Source organism: Schistocerca piceifrons, chromosome 9 (genome assembly GCF_021461385.2).
Source record: "Schistocerca piceifrons isolate TAMUIC-IGC-003096 chromosome 9, iqSchPice1.1, whole genome shotgun sequence".
Classification (NCBI taxonomy): Eukaryota; Metazoa; Arthropoda; class Insecta; order Orthoptera; family Acrididae; genus Schistocerca; species Schistocerca piceifrons.
Window position 1 is genome coordinate 85,977,895 of NC_060146.1, and position 24,692 is coordinate 86,002,586.

The 24,692-nt window shown below is 43.1% G+C and overlaps 1 protein-coding gene across 1 annotated transcript in view; it reads left to right on the forward strand.

The window, feature by feature from the left end:
- LOC124716979 (fasciculation and elongation protein zeta-2) overlaps positions 1–21,815 on the forward strand; it is a 430,057-nt gene extending 408,242 nt beyond the window's left edge. Inside the window, exon 8 of the mRNA XM_047243583.1 lies at positions 19,597–21,815. Coding sequence (XP_047099539.1) covers positions 19,597–19,613 — 17 coding nt within the window. The 3' untranslated portion in view covers positions 19,614–21,815. The remainder of the gene's footprint in view (positions 1–19,596) is intronic.
- The last annotated feature ends 2,877 nt before the right edge of the window (positions 21,816–24,692 follow it).

Consider the following 24,692-nt stretch of genomic DNA (forward strand, 5'->3'; position numbering starts at 1 on the left):
GACGGATGAAACAGTGACGTCAGGGGCTTGTGATCTGTTACTAAATAGAATGGTCTACCATAGAGGTAGTGATGGAATTTTGTGACACCGAACACAATAGCCAACGCTTCCTTGTCCAATTGGCTATAATTACACTGAGCTTTGTTTAACAATTTAGATGCGAACGCAATAGGACGTTCGGTGTTACCGACTCGGTGAGACAACACAGCACCGAGGCCGAAAGAAGAGGCATCACAAGCTAACACCAGAGGCTTGTTAGGGTCGTAATGGACCAGACAACGATCATTCAATAAAGCCTCTTTAAGCTGCTGAAAGGCTGATTGGCAATCAGCTGACCACACAAACGGAACATTCTTACGGCGGAGACGATGCAACGGTGCAGCAATCTGTGATGCATTAGGTATAAACCTAATATAATACGTCAATTTGCCAAGAACTGCTTGCAATTCATGCAGATTGCGAGGGGCGGGCAAATCACGAATAGCTGCTAAATGTGACTGGGAGGGATGAATGCCTTGAGCATTAATAACATGTCCCAGATACTCCAGCTCCGTAAGGAAAAATGAACATTTATCGATGTTGCAACGTAGGCCTGCCTGAGACAACACTTTAAACAAACACTCCAAATTACGGAAATGTTCAGCACGCGTCCGATCGGACACAACAATATCGTCTAAATAGTTGCAACACGATGGCACATTAGCCAGAAGTTGTGACAAAAAACGCTGAAAAACAGCTAGAGCTGACGCACAACCAAAAGGCAAACGCAGAAAACGGAACAACCCCAACGACGTGTTTATGACAAAATACTATTGTGATTGCTCGTCGAGGGGCAATTGCAAATATGCTTCACGGAGATCAATTTTGGAAAAGAAACGAGCTTCCCCTAACTTATCCATCAGCTCGTCCGGTCTAGGCAAAGGAAAAGAATCAATGACAGTCTGAGGATTAACTGTCGACTTAAAATCAGCACACAAACGTAACTTGCCAGACGGTTTCTTTATAATAACTAAGGGAGAAGCCCACTGGCTCGCTGAAACGGGTTGAATAACACCGTTGTTTTGCCATCGACGAAGTTCATCTTCTACAGGTGCCCGGAGGGCGTGAGGCACTGGACGAGCACGACAAAATCGAGGCTGAGCATTATCTTTTAACGTAATATGAGCGGCAAAGTTCGCAGCACAACCTAGTTCGTCTTTAAATATGTCACTGTATTGTTTACACAAATCGGTTATGCTGTCTTGAGGAACAACAACAGAATTAAGTTGCAACACATTGTCTTGGATAGACAGGTCAAACAAGTCAAAACAGTCCAATCCGAAAATGTTTACACTGTCTGTAGCGCGGAGCACTGTGAAGGAAACTGTTTTTGTATTGCCACGGAATGTGGCTGGCACGCTACATACACCTAACACAGGAATTTGTTCTCCACTATAAGTAGCCAAAGAATGTTTTGCCGCTGAAAGTTTAGGGCGGCCGATAGCCGCATACGTAGCACTATTTATGAGAGTCACAGACGCACCAGTGTCTAATTGAAAATTGAAGGTCTTATCCTGGATGCGTAGCTGCACAAATAGTTTATTACACTGTCTCTGGATCGGTGCAGTGGAGGCGGAAGACACAAAATCAGCGCGTTTAGCGCGTGTTCGCTGCTTACGACAACTCGTGGGTTGGGCGGGTGGAACAACAACTCCCGCTTCACTTGCAGTCTGTACAGTACTTTTTACAGCGTTTGAATTACGCTTGGGTCGCATAGCAGAGGGCTGGGTGGGTGGCTTATTGCGAACAAGTTTATTACCGACACGAACCGTGGAAGAGTCTTTAAACGCGACCTTCTGGGCGGGCTGGCTTTGAAGAACCTGAATATCCATGGGCTGGGCAGCACTAGAATTGTTCTTGCGTTTACGCAAACAAACAGTCTGGATGTGTCCTTTCCTTTGACAAAAGTGACAAACCGCGTTTCTTAACGGGCAACGGTCACGAGGATGAGCAAGAACACACTTAGGGCAAGCCTTAACTCTATCATTTTGCACACGCGGCTGACGAATGTGTTTAACATGACGCGGCCGGCTAGTGTTTACAGTCTGACTCTGCCGGTGGGGCCGCGGGCGTGACATAACTTGCTTAGCACAGGCAATTTGAGAAATACATGGTTGATCTAACTCACACTCAGCATAGTCAAAAGTATCTTGGGCTTCAATGATGTTCATCACAGTCTCTAATGACGGGTCAGGCAACTTTAAGATAGCAGCACGAATACGAGAATCTGCAATGTTTTGAGTAATAGCGTCTCGTAGCATGACATCACTGTAGGAAGCTCCACACACACAATTAAATCGGCACTGACGGGTGAGGCCCCGCAAATCTGTTAACCACTGTTTATTAGATTGATGTGGCAGTTTCTTTAATCTGAAGAACTTGAATCTGGCTGCTGCCACATGAACTCGCGACTCGAAATACTCAGCAAGCTTGTTAACAACAACGTCATAGTCTAAAGCTTCTGGTTGGGATTCCGGGAACAACTTACAAAGTAGTCGATAGATTTCCACGCCTGCAGTGGAAATTAAATAAAGCTGCCGCTCAGTACCTGTGATTTTGTAGACTGTCATGTGCGCCTGCAACTGCGCGAAATATTCTCGCCATTCTTCTCTTGATGCATCAAAAGCACGGAAATGTGGTGCTGCCTGTGCTTGTTCCTTTTGTGTTGGAGGATTAGCCGCTTGTTTGGCGATTGCTTCCACCAGACTTTGTATTTGCTGACTCTGTAACAAGATCAACTGTTGTAATTCGGCAGACATAGTGAACACAAATTAAACCAGCCCCCAAAAGGTTATCGCTATAATTAGTATAACCAGAAACAAGTTGAACCAGCCCTGCACACGAGTTCGGCAGTCCTCGTCGCCAGTTTTGTGGCGGCGTTCGTAGCGACAAACAATTCGCTGTAGAAACGGCTTACGAAGTCACCGCCACACTTTTAATAGCGGGCCGACCGGTCCGCTGGAACAGTAAACAGAAAGATGAAAACCCAAACACTCTGATTAAATAAAAGTCGGTACTTATCTTTATTACGAAGATACAGAAACACAGTGGTGAACTCCGTGTCTACAGAAATCTGTCTAGTTCGAGTCGGAGCGGCTAGGTCAGCGTCGGCTGACGACAAACAGCAACTCTGCTGCGATGAACACACAACTGACTAGCAAGTACACAATTCGGTGGCGAGTATACAACTGAGCGGCGAATACAGAACTGTCCTAGCGCTCACGACTCCAGCGCTTAAGAACCCAGAAGCCACCGGTGGCGCGCGCAGACTTGCGGCGATTTCCTGTCTCGCTGGCGCTGCTTATGCGGACGGCGTCCGGACTTTGATGCTGCCAACCTTTTGGCAGCGGGCTCGGGTGGCATTACTGGCTAGGATATAACACTCTGCATCATCGATACGTACTAATTCGTGAACTGATCTCCCATGCCATATCCTTAGACACGCCCGATCCTCACATTGACCCCAAGAATCACCCACAAAGAAGCAGCCCCCTTGTCACCCAATACCACCCCGGAATGGAATGACTGAACCACATCATTTTTTTTTTTTCATTATCTATCATCATGCTCTGAAATGAGGGACATCCTACCCAAGATACTTCCAACCCTTCCCAAACTGGTGTTCCGCTGCCCACCCAACCTCACAACATTCTAGTCCATCCCTGTGCCTTCCACCCTCAATCCCCTGTGACAGGGATCATACCCCCGTGGAAGTCCCGGATACAATACCTGCCCAATCCAGCCATCCAGCAGCACCTGCTCCAGTGCCATCACATGCTCATTCTACTGCCACCAGAGGCGAGGCCACCTGTGAAAGCACCCATATTAGATACCAGCTCTGCTGCAACCACTGCACAGCATTTTACATTGGTATGACAACCAACCAGCTGTCAACTAGAATGAGTGGCCACTGCCAAACTGTTTCCAAAAACAAAGTGGACAGTCCAGTAGCACAATGTGCAGCAGTACACAGCGTGTGAGATTTCAGTAGATGCTTCACAACCCATGCCATCTGGTTCTTCCTTACCAAAACCACCAGCTTTTCTGAGTTACGCAGATGGGACCTATCCTTACAGCACAACCTTCACCCCCACCCAATTTGTGCCCCCACATCAGCTAGTTATGTGCTGTTATCTCACACGCTAGGCCATGAAATTGCGTGCCCGGCTGTCTGCCACCAGCCCTGTCTACCTGCAACCCTAGCTAGCCCACAGACAGCTCCCCACTCTCCCAAGAGCCGCTGAACACTTCCCTCCAACCCTCTCCCTGCCTCCCACCTCTCTCTGCCCCTCCCCTCATCCCAGTACATTCAGTCTGGACCAGGAAAGTTCTGGCAGTCGCCTGAACTTAATATGGGTAGACAGGTGTGTGTGTGTGTGTGGGGAGGGGGGGGGGGGCGAGCACGCATGTGCGTGCATGTTTTTCACAAGCTTAAAAAAGGAAATGCATTCCGAAAGCTAGACAAGCTCTGTACCTTCTGTCTTTTGATGAGTCATCTCCTTTATTCCTAAATAATTCGTAATTCTCAGCCAGAACTTTCCATACATTATTAGTCTTTTTCTCTCTTTGATTTCCTTTTGGTAACATCCAATACTATCTGGTCTTTGTTTTTTGCTAGTTAAGTTCGTTTTTTTTCGCTAATGTATTTTTAGCATAAATACATGCAGGAAAATTATTTTCGAATGTAAACTCAGTTAAATCACAGACATTTATCGTATGATGAATACAAATAAAAATACATAACTTTTATGGACAAATGTCCACAATCACAAGCTCATACGTTCTTACATCGCCAGACCTAGATTCTTGACCTATTCGATTGCTTCATACAATGCACAGTGAATGTCCATTATTGTTCCTTTTTGCACTTGAACATGGCAGTCAGCCACAATATGGTGGATTGACTGTAAGAAGTCAGTAAAAAAAAAATGGTTCAAATGGCTCTGAGCACTATGGGACTTAATTGCTAAGGTCATCAGTCCTCTAGAACTTAGAACTACTTAAACCTAACTAACCTAAGAACACGACATACATCCACGCCTGAGGGAGGATTTGAGCCTGCGACCGTAGCGGTCACGCGGTTCCAGACAGTAGCGCCTAGAGCCGCTCGGCCACTCCGGCCGGCCGAAGACAGTGCAGTCACAGTTTGTAGAAATAGCCCATCCCCACTTTTGCAATAGGTAATCACCCATGCCTTGCCCAGTTTTAATCCACATTCCTGATCCTTAATTGACATCTGCAGAGTTTTAATCCTCGTATCCACATGGAAGGATTCTCAATTGGATGCTTGTTGAGAACTGATGACAAATCTCACTGGATTTTTCATGAAGCGCTGACACTGACAGAGGACCCAACAAAGTTGTTTGTTGTACATGACCACAGCTTCCTTGATTTCAAGTGTTGGTGTTACTTTGTTTTAGGGCACAAAAATAACTAGGGTCAGATGCACCCATGTCAAAACTGTAGAACACGAAAAAAAAAGGAGTTAAGAATGACTACGTTCCGCCCAATTGATGGAAGGAAAGACAGCTAAATACAGTGACTTGCATAAAGGCCCATAAAATACGCCATAGAGAACAGAGGTACTGAATTAAAGATTAAATGTTCTTCACCATATTGCTGCGATGGGCAAAAAATAAAATGCGGTCGACAGCCCACTCATCATTTGCTAAAGTGGCCGACAACTTACATGGCAAACATAAATGAGAATGTTAGTGGTTAAAAAAAAGGGCATTCTGTCAGGAAATGGCGAACCGTTAAAAGTTGAGCAAAGTGAGCTCAAAAAGGTAGGGGAACACCACTTGACAAATGGCAATGGCTAAAAAGACAGTGCCCAATACGCCTAGCTAAAATGATCTTACAGCGAGAGGGCCAAGAGCAGGTTGTCCACAAGTGACAGCTTTCCTGGACCTGTTGCACTAAGAGATGGATGGTGTAAAGCACACAGAGACTCTGAAGGGCACTGAGAGAGTTGGAGCAGATGATGCAATCGATTTCCCAGTCTCCGGATGTACTGCGTGGCCTGATACAGGATGAAGAGCTCGTCGGTGCCAATGACGAAGGAACACCCGACACAGTGGTCAGTCCGAGATCCATCAGTTACACAAAGGTACTATTGCAGAGTTCTGTACGAAGGTCATGAAACTGAAGGCAATAGACCAAGACTGGACTACTGTCCTTAGGAAGTGAATGAAGGCCAAGATGAACTTGGGCTGCTGCACGAAACCGAGGTGATGAAGGGTTCACACACATTGGCAAGGTGGCAGGTAGCATCAGGTTAAGCTGCCGGAGTAAGAGGGACAGACGTGAAGATGCATGAACGAAACACCCATAGTGTAGTTTCCAATGGACAAAGGGCTGGTGCAAATGGAGGAGGGTGGTCTGATCTGTTTGCCAAGAAGTATGGCTGAGGACACGTAGGACACTGAAGGACCACTTACAGCGGGCTGCCAGGTAAGACTCGTGGGAGGACCCAGAAAGTTTCCTACCGAGCATGAGCCCCAGGAATTTCGTAGTTTCAACGAACGGAAGAGCAAGAGGCCGAAGATGTAAAGGCATTGGAACAAACCAATTGCTCCACAAGAAATTCATACAAATGGTTTTGTCACTGGAAAAGCAAATGCCATTGTCAATGCTCCACGAGTAAAGATGATCGAGTCATCGTTGAAGATGCTCTCAAGGAGACAAGTCCGTGGGGAACTGCAATAGATCACAAAATCATCAACGAAAAGGAAGCCGGAGATGTCCAGGAGACAGGCCATATTAGAGTTAGTGGCGCTAGCAAAAGGGGACGACGCCCGGGACGGAACCTGAGACACACTGTTCCTGTGGACGAAGATGTCCGACAAGGCAGAACCCACATGTACCTTGAAAACACTGTCTTCTAAAAATTCCTGAAGGGAATGGGGCATGTGGCCACGGAAGCCCTGAGTGTAGAGATCGTGGAGGATACCAGTCCTCCAGCAGGTGTCATGGGCTTTCTCCAAATCGAAAAACACGGCCACAGGCTGGTATTTCTGCAGAAAACCATTCTTGACATGGGTTGAAAAAGCGACAAGATAGCCAACTGCAGAATGGTGCGCTCGAAATCCACATTGTGCAGTGGTCAGTAAATTGTGAGACTCGAGGCACTGTACCAGCCGGGCATGAATCGTAGGCTCCATCACCTTGCAAACACAGCTGGTGAGAGAAATCAGGTGAAAACTACGAGGGTTGCCCAGAAAGTAATGTACCACATTTTTTTTCTTCAACAATTCTTTATTGAAGATGGCGAGAATTACACACATGAAAGAATGGTGTTTTATCTATACACCCTATTTATCTCCATCCTGTTCTGTGGCCTTCCTCCAGCACGAAACAAGGGCATGTATGCCCTGTCGGTACCAATCCTTGTCCTGGTAGTGGAGCCAGTGCTTCACTGTGTGAATCGCCTCCTCATTGTCCTTAAGATGTCTTCCTCGATTGTTATCCTTTAATGGCCCAAACAAGTGAAAGTCCGAGGGGGCTAGGTCAGTGTTGTAAGGTGGATGGGGTAACACTGTCCAACCCTGTTTTGCGATGTGTTCAGCAGCTCTGAGATTTGTTGGGGCCGAGCGTTATCATGTTGCAGCAAAACACCTCCGGGGTTGCTGTGGCGTCTAAGTCGCCGGAAGGGCGTCTTGAGTTTTGCTAATGTGTAGACATATGCTTCTGAATTAATGGTACTGCCTCTTGGAATCACGTCAATGAGAATCACACCTTCACAGTCCCAGAACACGGTGGTCATGACCTTACCGACAGAACCAGTTGCTTTGAAATTTTTCTTCTGTGGGGAGTGGGAATGTCACCATTTCACTGTCGTTTTGTTTCAGGCTCAAAATGGTAAACCCAGGTTTCACCACCTGTCACAATCCGGGACAAGAAGGCCTCCCCCTCAGCCTCAAAACGCTGCAACAAATCAAGACAAATGTATTTTCTGTGTGATTTGTGATCCTCCGTTAGACGCTGTTAGACCCATCCTGCACACACTTCCTTTATTGATTGACAGATGCAGCGCCAACTGTTGAGTCATAATGCTTCTGTCCTCGCAAATGACAGTGTCAACTCACTGCAACGTCAGGTGTGACAGCCGTGGATGGTTTCCCTGACCGCTGCAAATTGTGGAGCTCGGCCAAACTGCCTTCTGATGACCTCACCCTCCATGCTCAGTGACTGACTGTACTTCTGTCAGCAGATGCTCCATAGACTTTGCACAAGTGTTTGTGAATATTCCCAACACTTTCTTTCTCTACACTGAGAAATTCAATGACAGCACATTGCTTGTAACGTACATCACCTTGTAACCTCCCTCTTATTAATCGATTTATTCTGCTTGCGATATAAAATATGACTGTGGATCGCGTGTATGCCTAATGGATTTTTTCTAATTGTATAAGGCTATCTTTCCCAAAGAAGTGATACCAGTAAGTAGGAGGAAAGTGTACAACCGACTCTTCTGATGGAAAGTCTACTAAAAATACAAGTAATTAAACCGAACAAGGCTATAATTTCACTGGACAGAAATCATGAATCCAAAAGTTACACTAATGAACGAAAAGGAAGTAATTAACGGTCGCTAGCCCGATAGGGCAATTTACATCCAAAATCCTGTACAAAATGATGGGAAAGAAGAACGTGTATTATTAAACACTGACATGGCAATTAAAGGTTGCCACTTTTTTTTACACTAATTTTAAGTGAGAATGTAATGATAAAGAAAACTGAGAAGCCACTCTTACATTATGTTTGGCATTAAATTTTGAAAAAGGCAATCGAGTAATGATTTGAAAATATGCAATTAAACTGTATGTTAGTACTGAATTTCGCTACGTGAACAATGGCTTTCAGTGACCTCAGCATTACGTCATCAAAGAAATTTAGAAAAAAAGAAAGCACTTTTTACTTTGCCGTTACTTATTTTGCAAATTGGATTTCATATTATTGTCTAAACAACTGAGCCTTTTTTTTTACTGACTTGAACAGAATTAAATACTAGAATACAAACTAAACCAAACAGGCATGTGCTCCAAGCTATATGTAAAATAAATAAAACTTCCGCACTCTTAATTTGTGCATTTCGTTAGATTTGGATTTTTTTCCAGTGATTGATTCTCAAACTTGAAAAATGAAATTGCTTTACTTTAGTCATATACTGAAGCCTCTGTTTACAACATTTAATTGAAGGTAGACTGAGGCTAAAATTCTTAAAAGAGAAATTATTCATTAATAAACTGGTTGTAACCATTTAATTTGTTTCTTATGACACTCAGCATATTAGGGAAAAAAGGAACAAGGATCAAGCTTGGTAACAATGAGGACACAATCGCCCTGAGTTTAACTGATTATTATTTAAATAAATCTTATCAATCAAATCACATTCAGTTGTGCTTCTGGGTTAGCCGTTAATACTTTCTACCAATGAAGTCTTACTTCAGTGTTGTGCATACGACGAAATTCGGAGCCGACGACGAAACTGTGTTGCTGGAACTGCTGCTGTTGTTGAAGATGGTAGCACATTGTGGAGCTAATTATAGGAACGGGCAATCGTAATTAATACAACCTGTCCGCCCGTCCACTCCTGGTCTTGACATCTGGCCAGCGCACGTACACGATGGTGCCGAATATGGTACACTGTACTGCGAGAGCAGTACTACAGGCACTGGTGGAACCCGTCTCTCGCTCTCCGTGCGCTCTGCACAACTCCCTACCCAAAGATTTTACAACGTACAAGCACTGCTATTATCGTTGCTAGTCGATGCAAATAAAATACCTTTGGCTTTTTCCCAGAGCTTATAAGTTTCACAGTAAAACACAGATAAATACAATGAAACGTCAACAGACTTCTACCTAAATGTACACATACAGTGAAGCAATGTCCTTACTTATTAAAAGAAAGCATTTAAATTACAAATACTTATATAGAATTCAGAAAAAAAGTTATATATGGGTAGCACGTGCCATTCATCCTGCATTTTCCGTGTTACAACCTACAGATGACATTTTAAAACTGTCCTGCAGCTGTGCTATCTGTCGGAAGTTACAGAAACACTACATGCTCACTCAGGAGACATCAAATAATACCTATGTCACGTTTTGCATGAGAAAAAAAGGTGCTACATAACTTTCTGGGCAACCCTCGTAGAAGGAAGGTGTTTGCCCTTACCTGGCTTAGGTATGGATATAACAGTGACTTCACGCGCTAGTGGTTGGGAAACGTGCCCTCTGCCCAGCTGTGATTTTACACTACTGGCCATTAAAATTGCTACACCAAGAAGAAATGCAGATGATAAACGGATATTCATTGGACAAATATATTATACTAGAACTGACATGTGATTACATTTTCACGCAATTTCGGTGCATAGATCCTGAGAAATCAGTACCCAGAACAACCACCGTTGGCCGTAATAACGGCCTTGATACGCCTGGGCATTGAGTCAAAACAGAGCTTGGATGGCGTGCACAGGTATATCTGCTCATGCAGCTTCAACACGATACCACAGTTCATCAACAGTAGTGACTGGCGTGTTGTGACGAGCCAGTTGCTCGGCCACAATTGACCAGACGTTTTCAGTTGGAGGGAGATCTGCAGAATGTGCGGGCCAGGACAACAGTCGAACATTTTCTGTATCCAGAAAGGCCCGTACAGGACCTGCAACATGTAGTCGTACATTATCCTGCTGAAATGTAGGGTTTCGCAGAGATCGAATGAAGGGTAGAGCCATGGGTCGTAACACATCAGAAATGTAACGTTCACTTTTCAAAGTGCAGTCAGTGCGAACAAGAGGTGACCGAGACGTGTAGCCAATGGCACCTCATACCATCATGCCGGGTGATACACCAGTATGGTGATGACGAATACACGCTTCCAATGTGAGTTCACCGCTATGTCACCAAACACGGATGCGACCATCATGATGCTGTAAACAGAACCTGGATTCATCCGAAAAAATGACTTTTTGGCATTCGTGCACCCAGGACCGTCGTTGAGTACACCATCGCTGGCGCTCCTGTCTGTGATGCAGCGTCAAGGTAAACCGCAGCCACGGTCTCCGAGCTGACAGTCCATGCTGCTGCAAACGTCGTCGAACTGTTCGTGCAGATGGTTGTTGTCTTGCCAACGTCCGCATCTGTTGACTCAGGGATCGAGACATGGCTGCACGATCCGTTACAGCCATGCGGATAAGATGCTTGTCATCTCGACTGCTAATGATACGAGGCCGTTGGGATCCAGCACGGCGCTTCGTATTACGCTCCTGAGCCCACCGCTTCCATATTCTGCTAACAGTCTTTGGATCTCGACCAACGTGAGCAGCAGTGTCGCGATACGATAAACCGCAGTCGCGATAGGCCGACCTTTATCAAAGTTGGAAACGTGATGAGAAATCGGTCGGAAACTTTCCTCATGTCAGCACGTTGTAGGTGTCGCCACCGGTGCCAGCCTTGTGTGAATGCTCCGAAAAGCTAATCATTTGCATATCACAGCATCTTCTTCCTGTCGGTTAAATTTCGCGTCTGTAGCACGTCATTTTCGTGGTGTAGCAAATTTAATGGCCAGTAGTGTACGTATGAAGGAGAAAGTGCTAGCCCGCAAGAGAGAGGTTCTGCAACTTCTGAATGTGATCATCGTCCAGCCCTGGGGCAGAGGATTGGGACGAAGTTAGTGATCTAGCTCCCTCACAGTAAAGGCGGCATTGTAGCACTCAGGATTCTGAGAAGAGAAGCCTATCACCGAAGCATTCCCCACTCGTTTACAACGGAGAAGGCAGGATGGTAGTGAGTGGAGCTCAAAATCTTCGCAAATAAGGTGTTGTAGATAACAATATGGTCCAGTATGACATCATCTGCTACTGTCAGGCTGGAAATTGAGCAATGAACCTTGGTCCCAGAGAGCCGTCGGAGGTTGCCACAGGAAACAAGAGGGAGTGGAACTGTTAAAAGAACTTGTTAAGGGAATACAGCTATCTTTATTGCTATCCCGAAGAATTCGAAAACACTGTTCATGCAACTGTTTATAACAAATGCAGTTTTTCATCATAGGATGACGGTTAAAAATGCGGAGAGCACATCTGCACACGCGTATCGCATCATTGCATGCCTCGGTCAGCGTGGTAAAGAGGAATTGCGAGGAATGGAACGTTCTGCGGCAGTAAGGATAACGTTTGTAAGATATTCTCCCTTGTCATCATGACTGGGGAAATGATGTTCCTCGTAGGTCGCCAGGGAGCGGTAAAGCCTCCAGCCGGCCTTCGAAAGCTGTCATTTGGATGTGCATGTAGTTGAGGTAGGAGTCAGCAAACGGACAGCGCAAGGGGAATAGTCGCTCGAGTACATGTCAGAGATAACAGACCACTCGAGATGATGGGGAAGCTGGGCAATTGTGTTTTGTTTTAGGGCACAAAAACAACTAGGGTCATACACACACATGTCAAAACTGTAAAACACGAAGCCAAAGAGAGGAGTTAAAAACGACTACACGTCAATCCGAATCAACGGAAGAGAAGACAGCTGAAACAGGGACGTGGAGAAAAGTCTATAAGATGTCCCACAGAGAAACGGAGGTCCAGAACTAAAAATTAAACGGGCTTCACCATATTGCTACGACGGATAAAAAGTAAAATGTGGTCGATGGCCCGCACGTCGTTCGATAAAACGGCTGATAACTTAGACGGCAAACACAAATGAGAACGTAATTGGTTTAAAAAAAAGGTCATTCCATCAGGAAATGGCGGACCGTCGAAAGTTGAGCACAATGTGCACAAAGTGGTGGGGGATCACCACTTAACAAACGGCGATGTTTAAAACGACAGTGCCCAATACGCAACCTAGTTAAAATAATCTCCTCACAGCAAGAGGGCTGAGAGGTCACCCAAGCAACTGGGAAAGGCTTAATAACCTGGAGTTTGTTTCCAGTGGTGATGCCAAAGTGGAACCACCTGCTGAGGTACGAGGACTGCAGCCTTGGCAGCAGGATCAGCAGCCTCGTTTCCTGTCAGACTGGCGTGATGAGGAACCCATATAAACATCACAGTGGCTCCATCAAGAGCAAGCAAGTCAGTCACATCTATCCTGGACCCGTTGCATGAAGCGATGAACAGTAATCAGCTGACACGGTCTTAGAAGGGCACTGAGAGAGTCTGAGCAGATGCCGCAATGTCGCTCGACACATTCCGAGGCCTGATACAAGGCGAAGAGCTCTGCTGTGAATACTGAACAGTGTTCCAGAAACTGATACCGAAAAACGTTGGTGCCAATGATGAACACATACCCGACACTACGTCAGTTTGAGAGCCATCAGTGTACATAATGGTACTATCGCAAAGTTCCATGCAAAGGTTGTGAAACTGAAGGCGATAGAGCAAGGCTGGAGTAGTGTCATTAGGAAGTGAATGAAGGCCAAGGTGAACACGTTCCGCCGCAAGAAGCCAAGGTGGTGAAGGGTTCACTCCCACCAGGAAAGTTACAGGTAGCGTGAAGTTAACCTGGTGGAGCAAGAGCTGAAAGCAAACTCCAGGAGGTTACAGAGAAGACAGACACGCCCCATTCTGGAGATCCAAGGAGTCATCGACGAAGGAGGCATAGGATGGTTGGCCATGCATGACAAATGGCATGCATATCAAATGAGAAGAAAGTCACAGAAGTAACACAGAGGTATTTTGGCAGTTTCTGCTTACAGACTCTCAACGTGGTTAGTGAAACAGGCGTCGGTGGCAAACAGATGCCACGATGGTGGATAGAATTGAGACGGCATAAGAGGGCAGACATGCAGATGCAAAAACGAAACATCCATAGTCTAGTATCGAACGGACAAGGGACCGGAACAAACAGAGGGGACGGTTCGATCAGCTCACCAGGAAGTATCAGTGAGGACACGTAGGACATTGAGGGACCGCATACAGTGGACTGCCACTTACGACATGTGGGAGAACCAAGAAAGTTTATTGTCGAGATCCAGGAATTTCATAGTTTCAATGAACGGAAGAGCAACAGGCCCAAGATGTAAAGACAGTGGAAGAAACCAATTGTGCCACCACAAATTCATACAAACGGTTTTGTCAATGGAAAAATGAAAGCCATTGTCGATGCTCCATGAGTAAAGACGATCGAGACATCGTTGAATGCGCCACTCAATCAGACAAGTCCATAGAAAGCTGCAATACATGGCAAAATCGTTGAAAAAAAGGGAGCTGGAGATGCTCCATGGGAGACAGCCCATAATAGGGTTAGTGGTGATAGCAAAGAGGGCGACGCTCAGGACAGAATCCTGAGGCACACCATTTTCCTGGATAAAGGTGTCTGAGTCAAGGCAGAACCCAAACATACATTGAAAACACGGTCTTTTAAAAATTCCTGAGGGAAATGGGACATGCGGCCTTTGAGGCCCCACGTGTAGAGGGTATGGAGGATACCAGTCCTCCAGCAGGTGTCATGGGCTTTGTCCAAATCGAAAAACATGGTCACAGTCTGAGATTTCTGCAGGAACCCACTCATGACATGGGTGGATAAAGTCATGAGACTGTCAACTGCAGAACGGCGAGCACGAAAGCTGCACTGCACGGTGGTTCATAAATTTTGAGACTCAAGCCACCATACCAGCCAGGCATGAATCATACGTTCCATCACCTTGCAAACACAACTGATGAGAGAAATTGAGTGGTAGCTAGAAGAAAAGTGTTTGTCCTTACCAGTCTTAGATATGGGTATAACAGTGGCTTCATGCCAGCGTCTGGGAAACTTGCCCTCTGCCGAGATGTGGCGGAGGTTCAGCATGAAGTGAGAGCATGATCTAGCTCCCTCATAGTAAAGGCAGCACTGTAGCAGTTACGATTCTGAGATGAGAAGGGAATCGCCCGAGCATCCTCCGCTCGTAGGAAGGCAGGATGATGGTGAGTGCAACTCGAAATCTCAGCAAAATGGCGGCCCAATGTGTTGGAGAGAGCAATAGAGTCCACAATGAAATCGATTGCCACAGTCAGGCCAGAAATTGAGGAGTGGATCATGGTCCCAGATTGCTGTCGGAGGTTGGCCCACTCAATGAAACAGGGAGTGGAACTGCTAAAAGAACTTGTGAGTGAAATCCAGCTATCATTTTAGCTATCCCAGAGCACGCGACAACACTGTGCGTGCAACTGTTTATAATGAATGAGTTTTACATCATAGGACGATAGTTAAAAATGCGGAGAGCACATCTCCACGCACGAATTGCGTCAAGGCATGCCTCAGTCCACCAAAGGACTGAGACACAGCCTGGTAAAGATGCAGTGCAAGGAATGAAACGTTCTGTGGCAGTAAGAATAATATTTGTAATATATTCTACATGTTGATCACAACTGCAGAAATGTTGTACATCGAAGGTCGCCAGGAAGAAAGTCTCCAGTCGACATTAGTAAGCTGCCATTTGGGTGTACACATAGGTGGGGTAGTGGTCAGCAAACGGATAGCACATGGGAAATGGTCCCTGAGGTATGTGTTACAGAGAATGGGCCACTCCAGACGATGAGCAAGCTGGGCAGTGCAGAAGGATAGGTCCAAATGGGAATAGGTGTGTGTGGATTCTGAAAGGAACATGGGTGCTGCAGGTTTAAGGCAGATGATTGAGAAGGTCAGCCACGACAGCACCTCTCTGACAGATTCTAGGAGAACCCCAAAGGAGATGGATTGCATTAAAGTCATTGAGCAGCAGAAAGAGGTGACGTAGCAACCCAATAAGCTGGAGGAAGTCTACCCTGGTGACATGGAATGACAGAGGGATGTAAACGGTACAGAGGGAAAAGGTCAAGAGAGGAAGGAAAAGGCAAACTGCAACAGCCTGAAGCCACATAGTCATGGAGATGGGTTGGCTAGGAATGTCATCCTGGATGAGCAGCATGACTCCCCCATGAGATGGAATGCTGTCCTCGGGGGAAGGTCAAAACGATCACGAAGAAACGCGAGAGCTTAAAGCAATCATGAGGATACAATCCAGTCTCCTGCAAGCAGAGAACAACTGGACACTGCGATTCTAAGAGCAGCCGTAAATTTTCTTTGTTTGATCAGAGGCCATGAATGTTCCACTGAAGGAGAGTCATAATGAGAAATGGTGATGAGGAAGAAAATGAAGGGGTGCCACCTTGGCAGCTGCCAAGTGCCAGCCTTCAAATACTCACTGCTACAGGATGCAGAGTCTCGAGGATCCTGCTGCATCAGGTCTACAGAGGCGTCAGCATTCACTCTCTGTCAATCTGCTGAGTTCAGGGCCGAAAAACGGTTGACCGTGTGCACAAGCAACACGGAGGTCACCTGGACGAGGGTATCACGTGGTCACACTATTGAAGAGGATCATAGAGTCGGTGAAGGAGAAGACCATTTGCCTTTGTTTGACTTCTTGGAGCCTTTCCAGTCGGCAGAGAATGACTCAGATGTTTGTTGACTAGAGGGATGTAGGAAGTCGTCGCAAGGTAATTCCTTCTGTCCATCGAGCCTGCCAGTTGTGTAGCTGATGATTTCACTCTGGGAGTGAATGTTTGGTGGCTTCTTCCACAGCTGGAGAAAAGGGATGCTACCGTGACACAGTGGTGAATTTGAGGTCGCACGTCTGCGTGGCCACATCCTTCATGGAGCAAGATCGGTACTGTAAGTGCCAGATGGTAGAATGCAAGGTTTGCGACTTGCCAGTAACTTGCAAGTGACCAGGTAAGCCACTTTTTCCTTTACGCTGATCTCCTGGAAAGCCCGCTCATCAAGATACATGGAACAATCTCAAGAGGAGACAACATGGTCACCATTGCAGTTGATGCAGCAAGTAGAAAGCGGCAGACAGTCGCCCTCGCTCACGTCCCTACCATAGGTTACACATTTGGTCGGTTGTTGAGAAGACATTCAAGTGTGGTAGAAATGTGGCATTGGTAGCAGGGCATTGGATTTGGAATGTATGATTGGGCTGTGATAGCTTCATAGCCTGCTTTGATCTTGGACGGAAGCACCACTCTATCAAAGGCCAGAAAAAGAGTGCGTGTGGGCACTAAGGATGGATCTACATTTTTCATGACCCGATGAATGGCAATTACACCATGATCAGAAAGCTACATTTGGATTTCTGCCTTACTCAGATCATCGAGCAGCTTTGTGTAACACCACAGGAAGAATGCAGTGTTCGATGGGCCTCAACATGAACGGGATAGCCATGGAGGAGCGAAATTGCAAGCAGTTGTTGTACTTGTGAATCAGAAGTTACCTCGAAAATCAAATTGTCACGGGGCCAGCAATTGCATCAACACCTTTCTGAATAATAAACAGATTTACCATAGGGAAGGACTGACTGTCTTCATTAAGTAAAACCATGAGGAACTGTAGTGAAGGTGGGAGGGTCTTTGATTCATTACACTCATTCTGTTTACATTTACTACACGTTGACTGTAAAAAAGACAATTCGCTCATGCAAGAAAATCCCCATGATTGCCAGCATCTCCGATGGTGCACTCCTTCCAACTGGCCCCCTCTCAGAGGGGGGCGCACCCACCTTATGCAATTGTTCACACCTCAGGTCACACCTCCCGAACACCTGACAGGGGGACTAATCGGCAATTTGGGAAGGTAGTAGTTCAGGCAACCACCCCTTCCTGGGCCTAGCCTGTACCAGAGGATACGTGCGAACCCTACCTGTCAACCCAGGGCTGGGAATTACGCGTTACCCGGTCACATGTTACGTGTCAGATGCGTGGGCAGCCTTCAGGAGCACACAGGGAGAAAGAAGAAAAAGAGGAACCTCAAACACCAAATCGGAGGAAGGATAGGAGAGGGGAAGAAAGAAAAGAGGAACGAAAAACAGTGGAGAAACTGCTCTGATATCGGCTACTGAAAATGCAGAACAAATTTTCAAAAAGATCCCAGACATGTTCTCCAAGGGAGTGGAAAAAGATTAGTGAGAGGATAGACATGCAGCATGGAAGGATAAGATGCTGCAAAGGCTGGGACCCCTTGCTAGCCAAGCACAAACCCGCCAAAGAGTTATGAACTCCCTGTGGGGTGTGTTGGTGTTGTGCTTGTATGATATCTGGATGAGAGGATAGCCGAGGATTCTTCTGAATGTTGTTTCAGATCATCCGGAGAGCTTCTAAAGTTCTTCGAGCTGGAGGTGGGGTTCTGCTGAGAACAGGAAGCCATAGGGTGTTTGTATGCTGAAATAGGTCCCATAATTATTCACACTGCCTGATTGAGTTGCTTGTCTATCTTCTGAGCACTATTGACCCAAACTGCAGTATTCAGCAACACAGTATGATATAACCAAGGCTATGGATATTAAAACATGAGAATTAGCTCCACATGAGTTACCAGCACGTTTTTGAAGAACATTACTTCAGACATCCTCTTTAGCAGCTACATCTGTGAGAGTGTGCTTGAAAGTTAGAATTCCATCTTGTGTTATTCCTAGGTATTTTTGTGTACTGGAGTATGAAAAGATTTGGCCTATGAATTTGACTTCTAGTTTTTAATTTCCCTGTCTGTTGCATAGGTAAAAATGTAGATATAACCCTTTTCTGAGGCTTTACTTGGGGACACCATTTCTTGCAGTACACATCTAAGGCTTCCGTATCAGTGGACAAAGTGGTTTGAGCATCAGAATAATTGGAGCTGTATATTACCAAACAAATGTCATCAGCGTAAATGAATTTTCTTGCAGACGTTTCCAGTAAGTTATATATATATATATGTATACAGATTGAAAAGGAAGGAAGCCAAAACAGGCCTCTGAGGTAAACCATCACTTAGTTTCAGTGCTCTGCTTCTGTCAAGTCAAAATAGATTCAAATCCCATCAGATTCGAACAGAAAAAGCAATCACTCAATTACTTATTCTTTCTGTAAGTTTCTTTCCCCATTTTTCTTTGTACTTCTTATTTTCTTGCTATGTTCTCTACTTCTCATGAAAATTTTGTCTTGAAAAGACTGGAAGCTTGTACTTTTAGTTTTGAATTATTGTCTGTTTAGATCATATTCATGCAGTACACTCATCTCTAATTTGTTTAGTTAACTTGTGTTATCCCATGTTTTTTACAGTGGGGAAAAATCATAGCATGTCTCTGCATTATCGAATTATAGTTTTTTGAACATTTCATGTATGTTTTTAGTTGCTTCTGAATAGGTGTTCCACCAGCTTTTGACACCTGGACTTTTATATGTTTTGTTATTTTATATTACACTCTAATGCAACAGAAAATAGTCTCATTGATGATGACAGTGAACAGTGCACATAAGACTGTGGTTACTGCAAAACTATCACTATTTTAGCCCAAATAGTTTTACAAGTTCTTTAAACCACCTACAAGACACAATCTGAGAAATGTATTCTGACATAATCATTGTGCAAAAGCATGTAGTAATAGCATTTAGTATAAACATTGTCTGTGGTACTAATCATTTGTATGTTGTTGTTTTCCTAGTCAGTGGTATAAAGTTTATTACATATGCTTCTCAATTGTGTGTGTATACAGAATTCTGCTTATAAAAAAAAAAGAGTTGCCCAAGATCGTCTACCATAAATATCTCTTTTTATTTGTTTCAGTTTTATGTCCGACGTAAAGTTATCGCCGCCTCTGTTCTACTTTTGGAGGTATACTACAATCCTTGTCGAAGCACATTTTCCCAAATGTGCATCTGCCGTATGCTGTATCTTAGCTATCTCAGCAACAAGTATTTATTGTACACAAGTTCTGCGATGTATGAAATGGAGTGATCTGAAAATATGAAACAGGAGTGATTATCGGGAGGGGGAGCAAAATTTTGCACTGTCCAATCCATTTTATACATTTCAGCATGCACCTTCTTTATACCTTCAAATTATTCTTGATTATGTGTAATTTAGGCTCAGTGTTATCAAGCAAACAGGCACTCGTAAATTAAAGGCACAGGAACAAAACCTTAAAACCACAAGAGTTACCACAAATACCAGTTCAGTTTATTAGGTACTCTCATATGGCTTCCCACTAGAACTGGACCTGCTAGATTTGTGAGCAACGTTTATAATTCAGCGGAAAAATTTATACAAAAAAAAAATCTATATTTGACTTATAAAGCACAAGAAACTTCAAATTACAAAACACTCTGTGATAAATAAAGGGAGTGATCACATATTACACTTGTGCCTGTTAGCAGTACAGTTGGTATACTGAGTTGCCCAGTTCCACTGCTAAACATTACCTGTTCATCAGCTTTATGTATTGACAGCAGCCATTCCACATATTTATGTGTGTGCATATGTATCTCCAATCTTTAATTAAAGCATTAATTAAAAATGTAAAGTAAATATTATGTAAATGCTGTATATTACTCTAAAGATGTCTATATAAATATATATATTGGTTTCTGAGTGTTAGACACTGAACCTTATAATTTTTGTACAAAATGCAATGGTTGATATTTTTGTATTTACAATTTTATTTATTATTTAATTCCTACATTGTTGCAGTTGTGCTGCTTCAGTTAGTTAGAAATGCCTTGCTGTATCACTTCCTTCACTGTAGTTAATTAAAGTGTGAGTCATTACAAAACATTACTTCAGAACCTGCTGTAAGATTCGTTTACAAATGCTGTCTCTGGTTTTGGGAAGAAGCCTGAAAAGTTCATAATGAACATGTTTAAATGATTTTTCAGGAGCTAAAAATTCCAGCACTGCTTACCTTCTGCACTATATTTGGTCTTAAATTTGCAAATGAAACAGGAAGAAGAAGAAGAGAAGTCATGTTAAAGATGAGTCATCAGCTTTTTGGAATGGTATGATGTAGAAGAGCCTGACTGCAATAATTATGTTTGAGAAAGTTTAACTTTAGAAAAGGACTGTAGCAGTTGAGGCAGACATTAATAAGGGTTTAAAATCATCCATAAAAGTTGCACAAGATCGAAAATTTTGATGATACTTTTGTTGGCATTAATTCAGTATTCTGAGACATTTGAAAGAAGCATTCAGTGTGTAGTATCATATCAAAATGGAAATCAGAGTGCACACAGTTTTCTCTTTTCTGCAACAGAGAAAGCCATTTAAAAAAAAAAAAAAAAAAAAAAAAGAGTCAGTAGCATCAAACATATTCCATATTTCTGAACAAGTTTGCTGGTTGGAGCACTTTACTTATCAATAGCTAACATTCTGTGGCAACATTGTTTCAATGTCCTAACAAAGTTTACTGACTGTGCATTTTATAAAATTTTGATATTTTACCGCACAAGACCTGCTGCATCAAAAGGAAAGGAAAGGAAAAACGATCTACATCACAGTTTATTAGCAAAGTGTTATAATCTTCTCGCAAAAACCAACTTACTGCGCCCACAAAAGTACCATGAAAAGAAACCAGTGTTAATGTGTCACAGGAATTAAATGAAAGGTAAGATTACCGAGTAAGTCAGAGCACGTTCTTTTTCTGTGCACAATTTTGAATGGGAAGAGAAATGCTTATGCTACACTAACGAAGAAAAAAAGGGATTTTCAAAACCTTGGACAACTTAACCACTTGATTTCTTTTTGTAGGTTAATTATTACTTATGAAAGGGACACTGTTCATAGGGTAGTAAGTTCTGTATTACCTGTTTTGAAAATATGTCAAGTGATTGCATCAGCCAATAGTAAATGTAATGTCAAACACAATGAGCTTTATTTTTGTGTGTGTGCATTGAAGTACACAAGAAATGGCACAAGTCCTGCAGTGTGACATACTGTGAGATTGTACCAGTAGAGGAGTAAGAATAGCTTAATATCACTGTAAAATACTGAAAAATAAAGAGGAAAACAAATGTTCTTTGATTCAATTATTTCTCTCCCCCCCCCCCCCCCCCCCCCCCCCCCAGACAATCATTATCAACACAGTAAAACTATGATTCCTTTTACTTCCCAGGTGGCATAAAATTGTTAGTTCCTTGTTATATATTACATTGCTGAAGCAGTATCCCACTCCCAAATTAAAATTTATCACTAATCTCTTGTGCAATGAATCACCCCAATTACCTGGAAAAACAGTACTGGTCTCAGCATTTTTATAAGAAGGATAACAGAACTGTTGTATCGAACTTTGTGCCCTGGTGTCCATTGTTGTAAGACATTAAACCATATTCTAAATTTCAGTACAATGACATTTCCTGACCACATCAAGGTATTAGCACAGATTCTGTACACAACATTCATGCAAAAAAACCATTCTCCACTTCACAATCATGTGAAACCACTAAACAAATCGGTCACAATATTCATTAACTTGAGTTACAGAAATAACCTGAAAATTTTTAAACATGAACACTACTGAGTTTTTGTGGATGCTGATGAACATTTTTTTTAACAAATTGCACATAGCTGTGGCATGAGCAAACACTGGAAGTAGATTGACACAGATACCACATGTTTGTTAGCTTGACCATATCTGGGCAAAGACTGTTGATTTTGAGTAGCATTTGACTGTTTAAAGACTGATGTGTGAACAAATTTTAGAAAATATACAATCCTTTGATAAAATGCTCCATCATATTTCACTACTTGGATCGATAATAAGTATTGATAAAAATTTGGTTTGTGAAGAATGTGGTGGTCTACAAATTTTGAAAAGTTAATGCAATCATTTTATGCATTTGCATTAGGAATACAAATGCCATATCAAAAAATCTCAACAGCTTAGGCAAAAACCTTAATTAATGGCTTATTCAATTAATGAAGTGTGACATATTGTGTATAAAATTCAGATCTGCAAACGTATAATGGCAAAGGCCAAAATTTAATAAGCATAGATGCAAAATCTACAATGAAAACTATTAATTATCTTGTGAATTAATTAATTTCACAGAATTGGAAATGTGTTATTTCAAAGTTTAGCTGCAAATCTTTATAATTGGTGATATCACTATGCCCAAAAATATATTAGATCACACAGGTTTATCTATACTGTAGTGGAATTTTCAATTAGGTATAACTTTTAATTAAGTGATTTCCCAGTGAAATCAAGTGCAGCATTATGATCAGCACATCAAAATTATTAGCTCGAATAATGAATCTAAGTGAGAAACAGTTTAACTGATGTTTTGGAATATATGAACACCTCCCACACGTACAGTGTATAGAAAATGTACAATATTTAATAAATGAACAAGGGAAAAATACTGTTAATAGGAGAAGCTGAAGTCATAACAGATGGAGTAATTCCAATTTGCTATGTCACAACATTCTTTCAATGATTAACAAAACAGCACTGTTGCTCCAACTATGGCTTATGTTTGATGAAGCAAATTTTTTCACGAATGGATATGTTAGTAAAAAAATATATATATTTGGTATTGGTCTGAGGAAAATCCACAGTGTTTACATGAAAAGCCACAGGTGAGTCCACAACTTGTGATTTGGTGTGAAGCTCACAGATGTTGGATTATTGGTCCCGATTTTTATTTTAGGATGATGCCGGGTGTGTAGCAACAGTGAATGCCATCCATTACTGCCAAATTTTGCAGAATTTCCGTATTCCAAAATTGCAGGCAGAAGATGGCCAAATGACATTTGGTTTCAGCAGGATAGAGCAACGGCTTGCACAGCACACTTAGTGCAGCTGTGCTCTGATGAACATTTTCAAAGAGTGTAATATCCTGTTTCGTCAATGTGATGTGTCCATCCCATTTCTCAGATTTAACAGTCATGGATTACCTCTTCTGGGATTTTGTGAAGGAAAAGGGCTTTGCCAATAATTTGCGGACAACTGACGAACTCCATTTGCTGCGAAATAAGTGCCATTCTGCAGGATACATTAAGGCTTATTACGGAAGCTTTCTCGCAGTCCCTTCAACAGTGTATACAGGCAAACAAAGAACATTTCAGGGAAGTTATTTTCAGGGTGTAGTGAGGTCTGCCAATATGTGCTACATATTGTAGTGATTGCCCATTTGTGTAATTGTATTTACGACTATTAAATTATTACATATTTGCATTCACCAAGCTTCTGTTATCACTTGAAGCTGATGGAAACATTATGTGCCAACCCATACTAAATGTAAACAAGCAAGTAGATTCCATTTTACTACATTTCCAAAACACATCTGACAATATTGACTGGTAATACATATACTGTCATATGGAGTATGTCCTCAAATATGTGACTGGCTTCAAGAATTTTTTATCCACAGAATGTAATATGGTATAAAAGACAGAAATGTACCACAAAACTATCATCAGGTGTGCCCCAAGCACAATGGGATCATTATTGATCTCAATATATATTAGCAAACTTTATCAGATGAAGTCAGCAGTGCCCACTTGTCAATTGCTGATAATGCAGCTGCCTACAGGTAAGTATTGCCAATGGACGGGAGCAAGGACATCTGTAACGACTTTGACATTATTCCAGGTTGGCATACCGAATGCCACCTGTGCTACAAATAAATTCATGGTGATGTCCACAACTGAGAGACTGAAACTAACAGTATCCTATGACACAATTAGTGGTGAATTTCTGGATTTTGTCATATGACATGATTTGTTGAGAGGATTCTGGAAAAGCACAATTCGTGTACTAAGGAAACAGTATACAAGAGTTGTTCAATATATTCTTAAGTAGTGATCCGGTATTTGGGGACGCTGGGTGTTTAGCAATATGTGCAAATCCAAAGTTCGGGGATCGGATTCTCAGTCGGCCCGAGAAC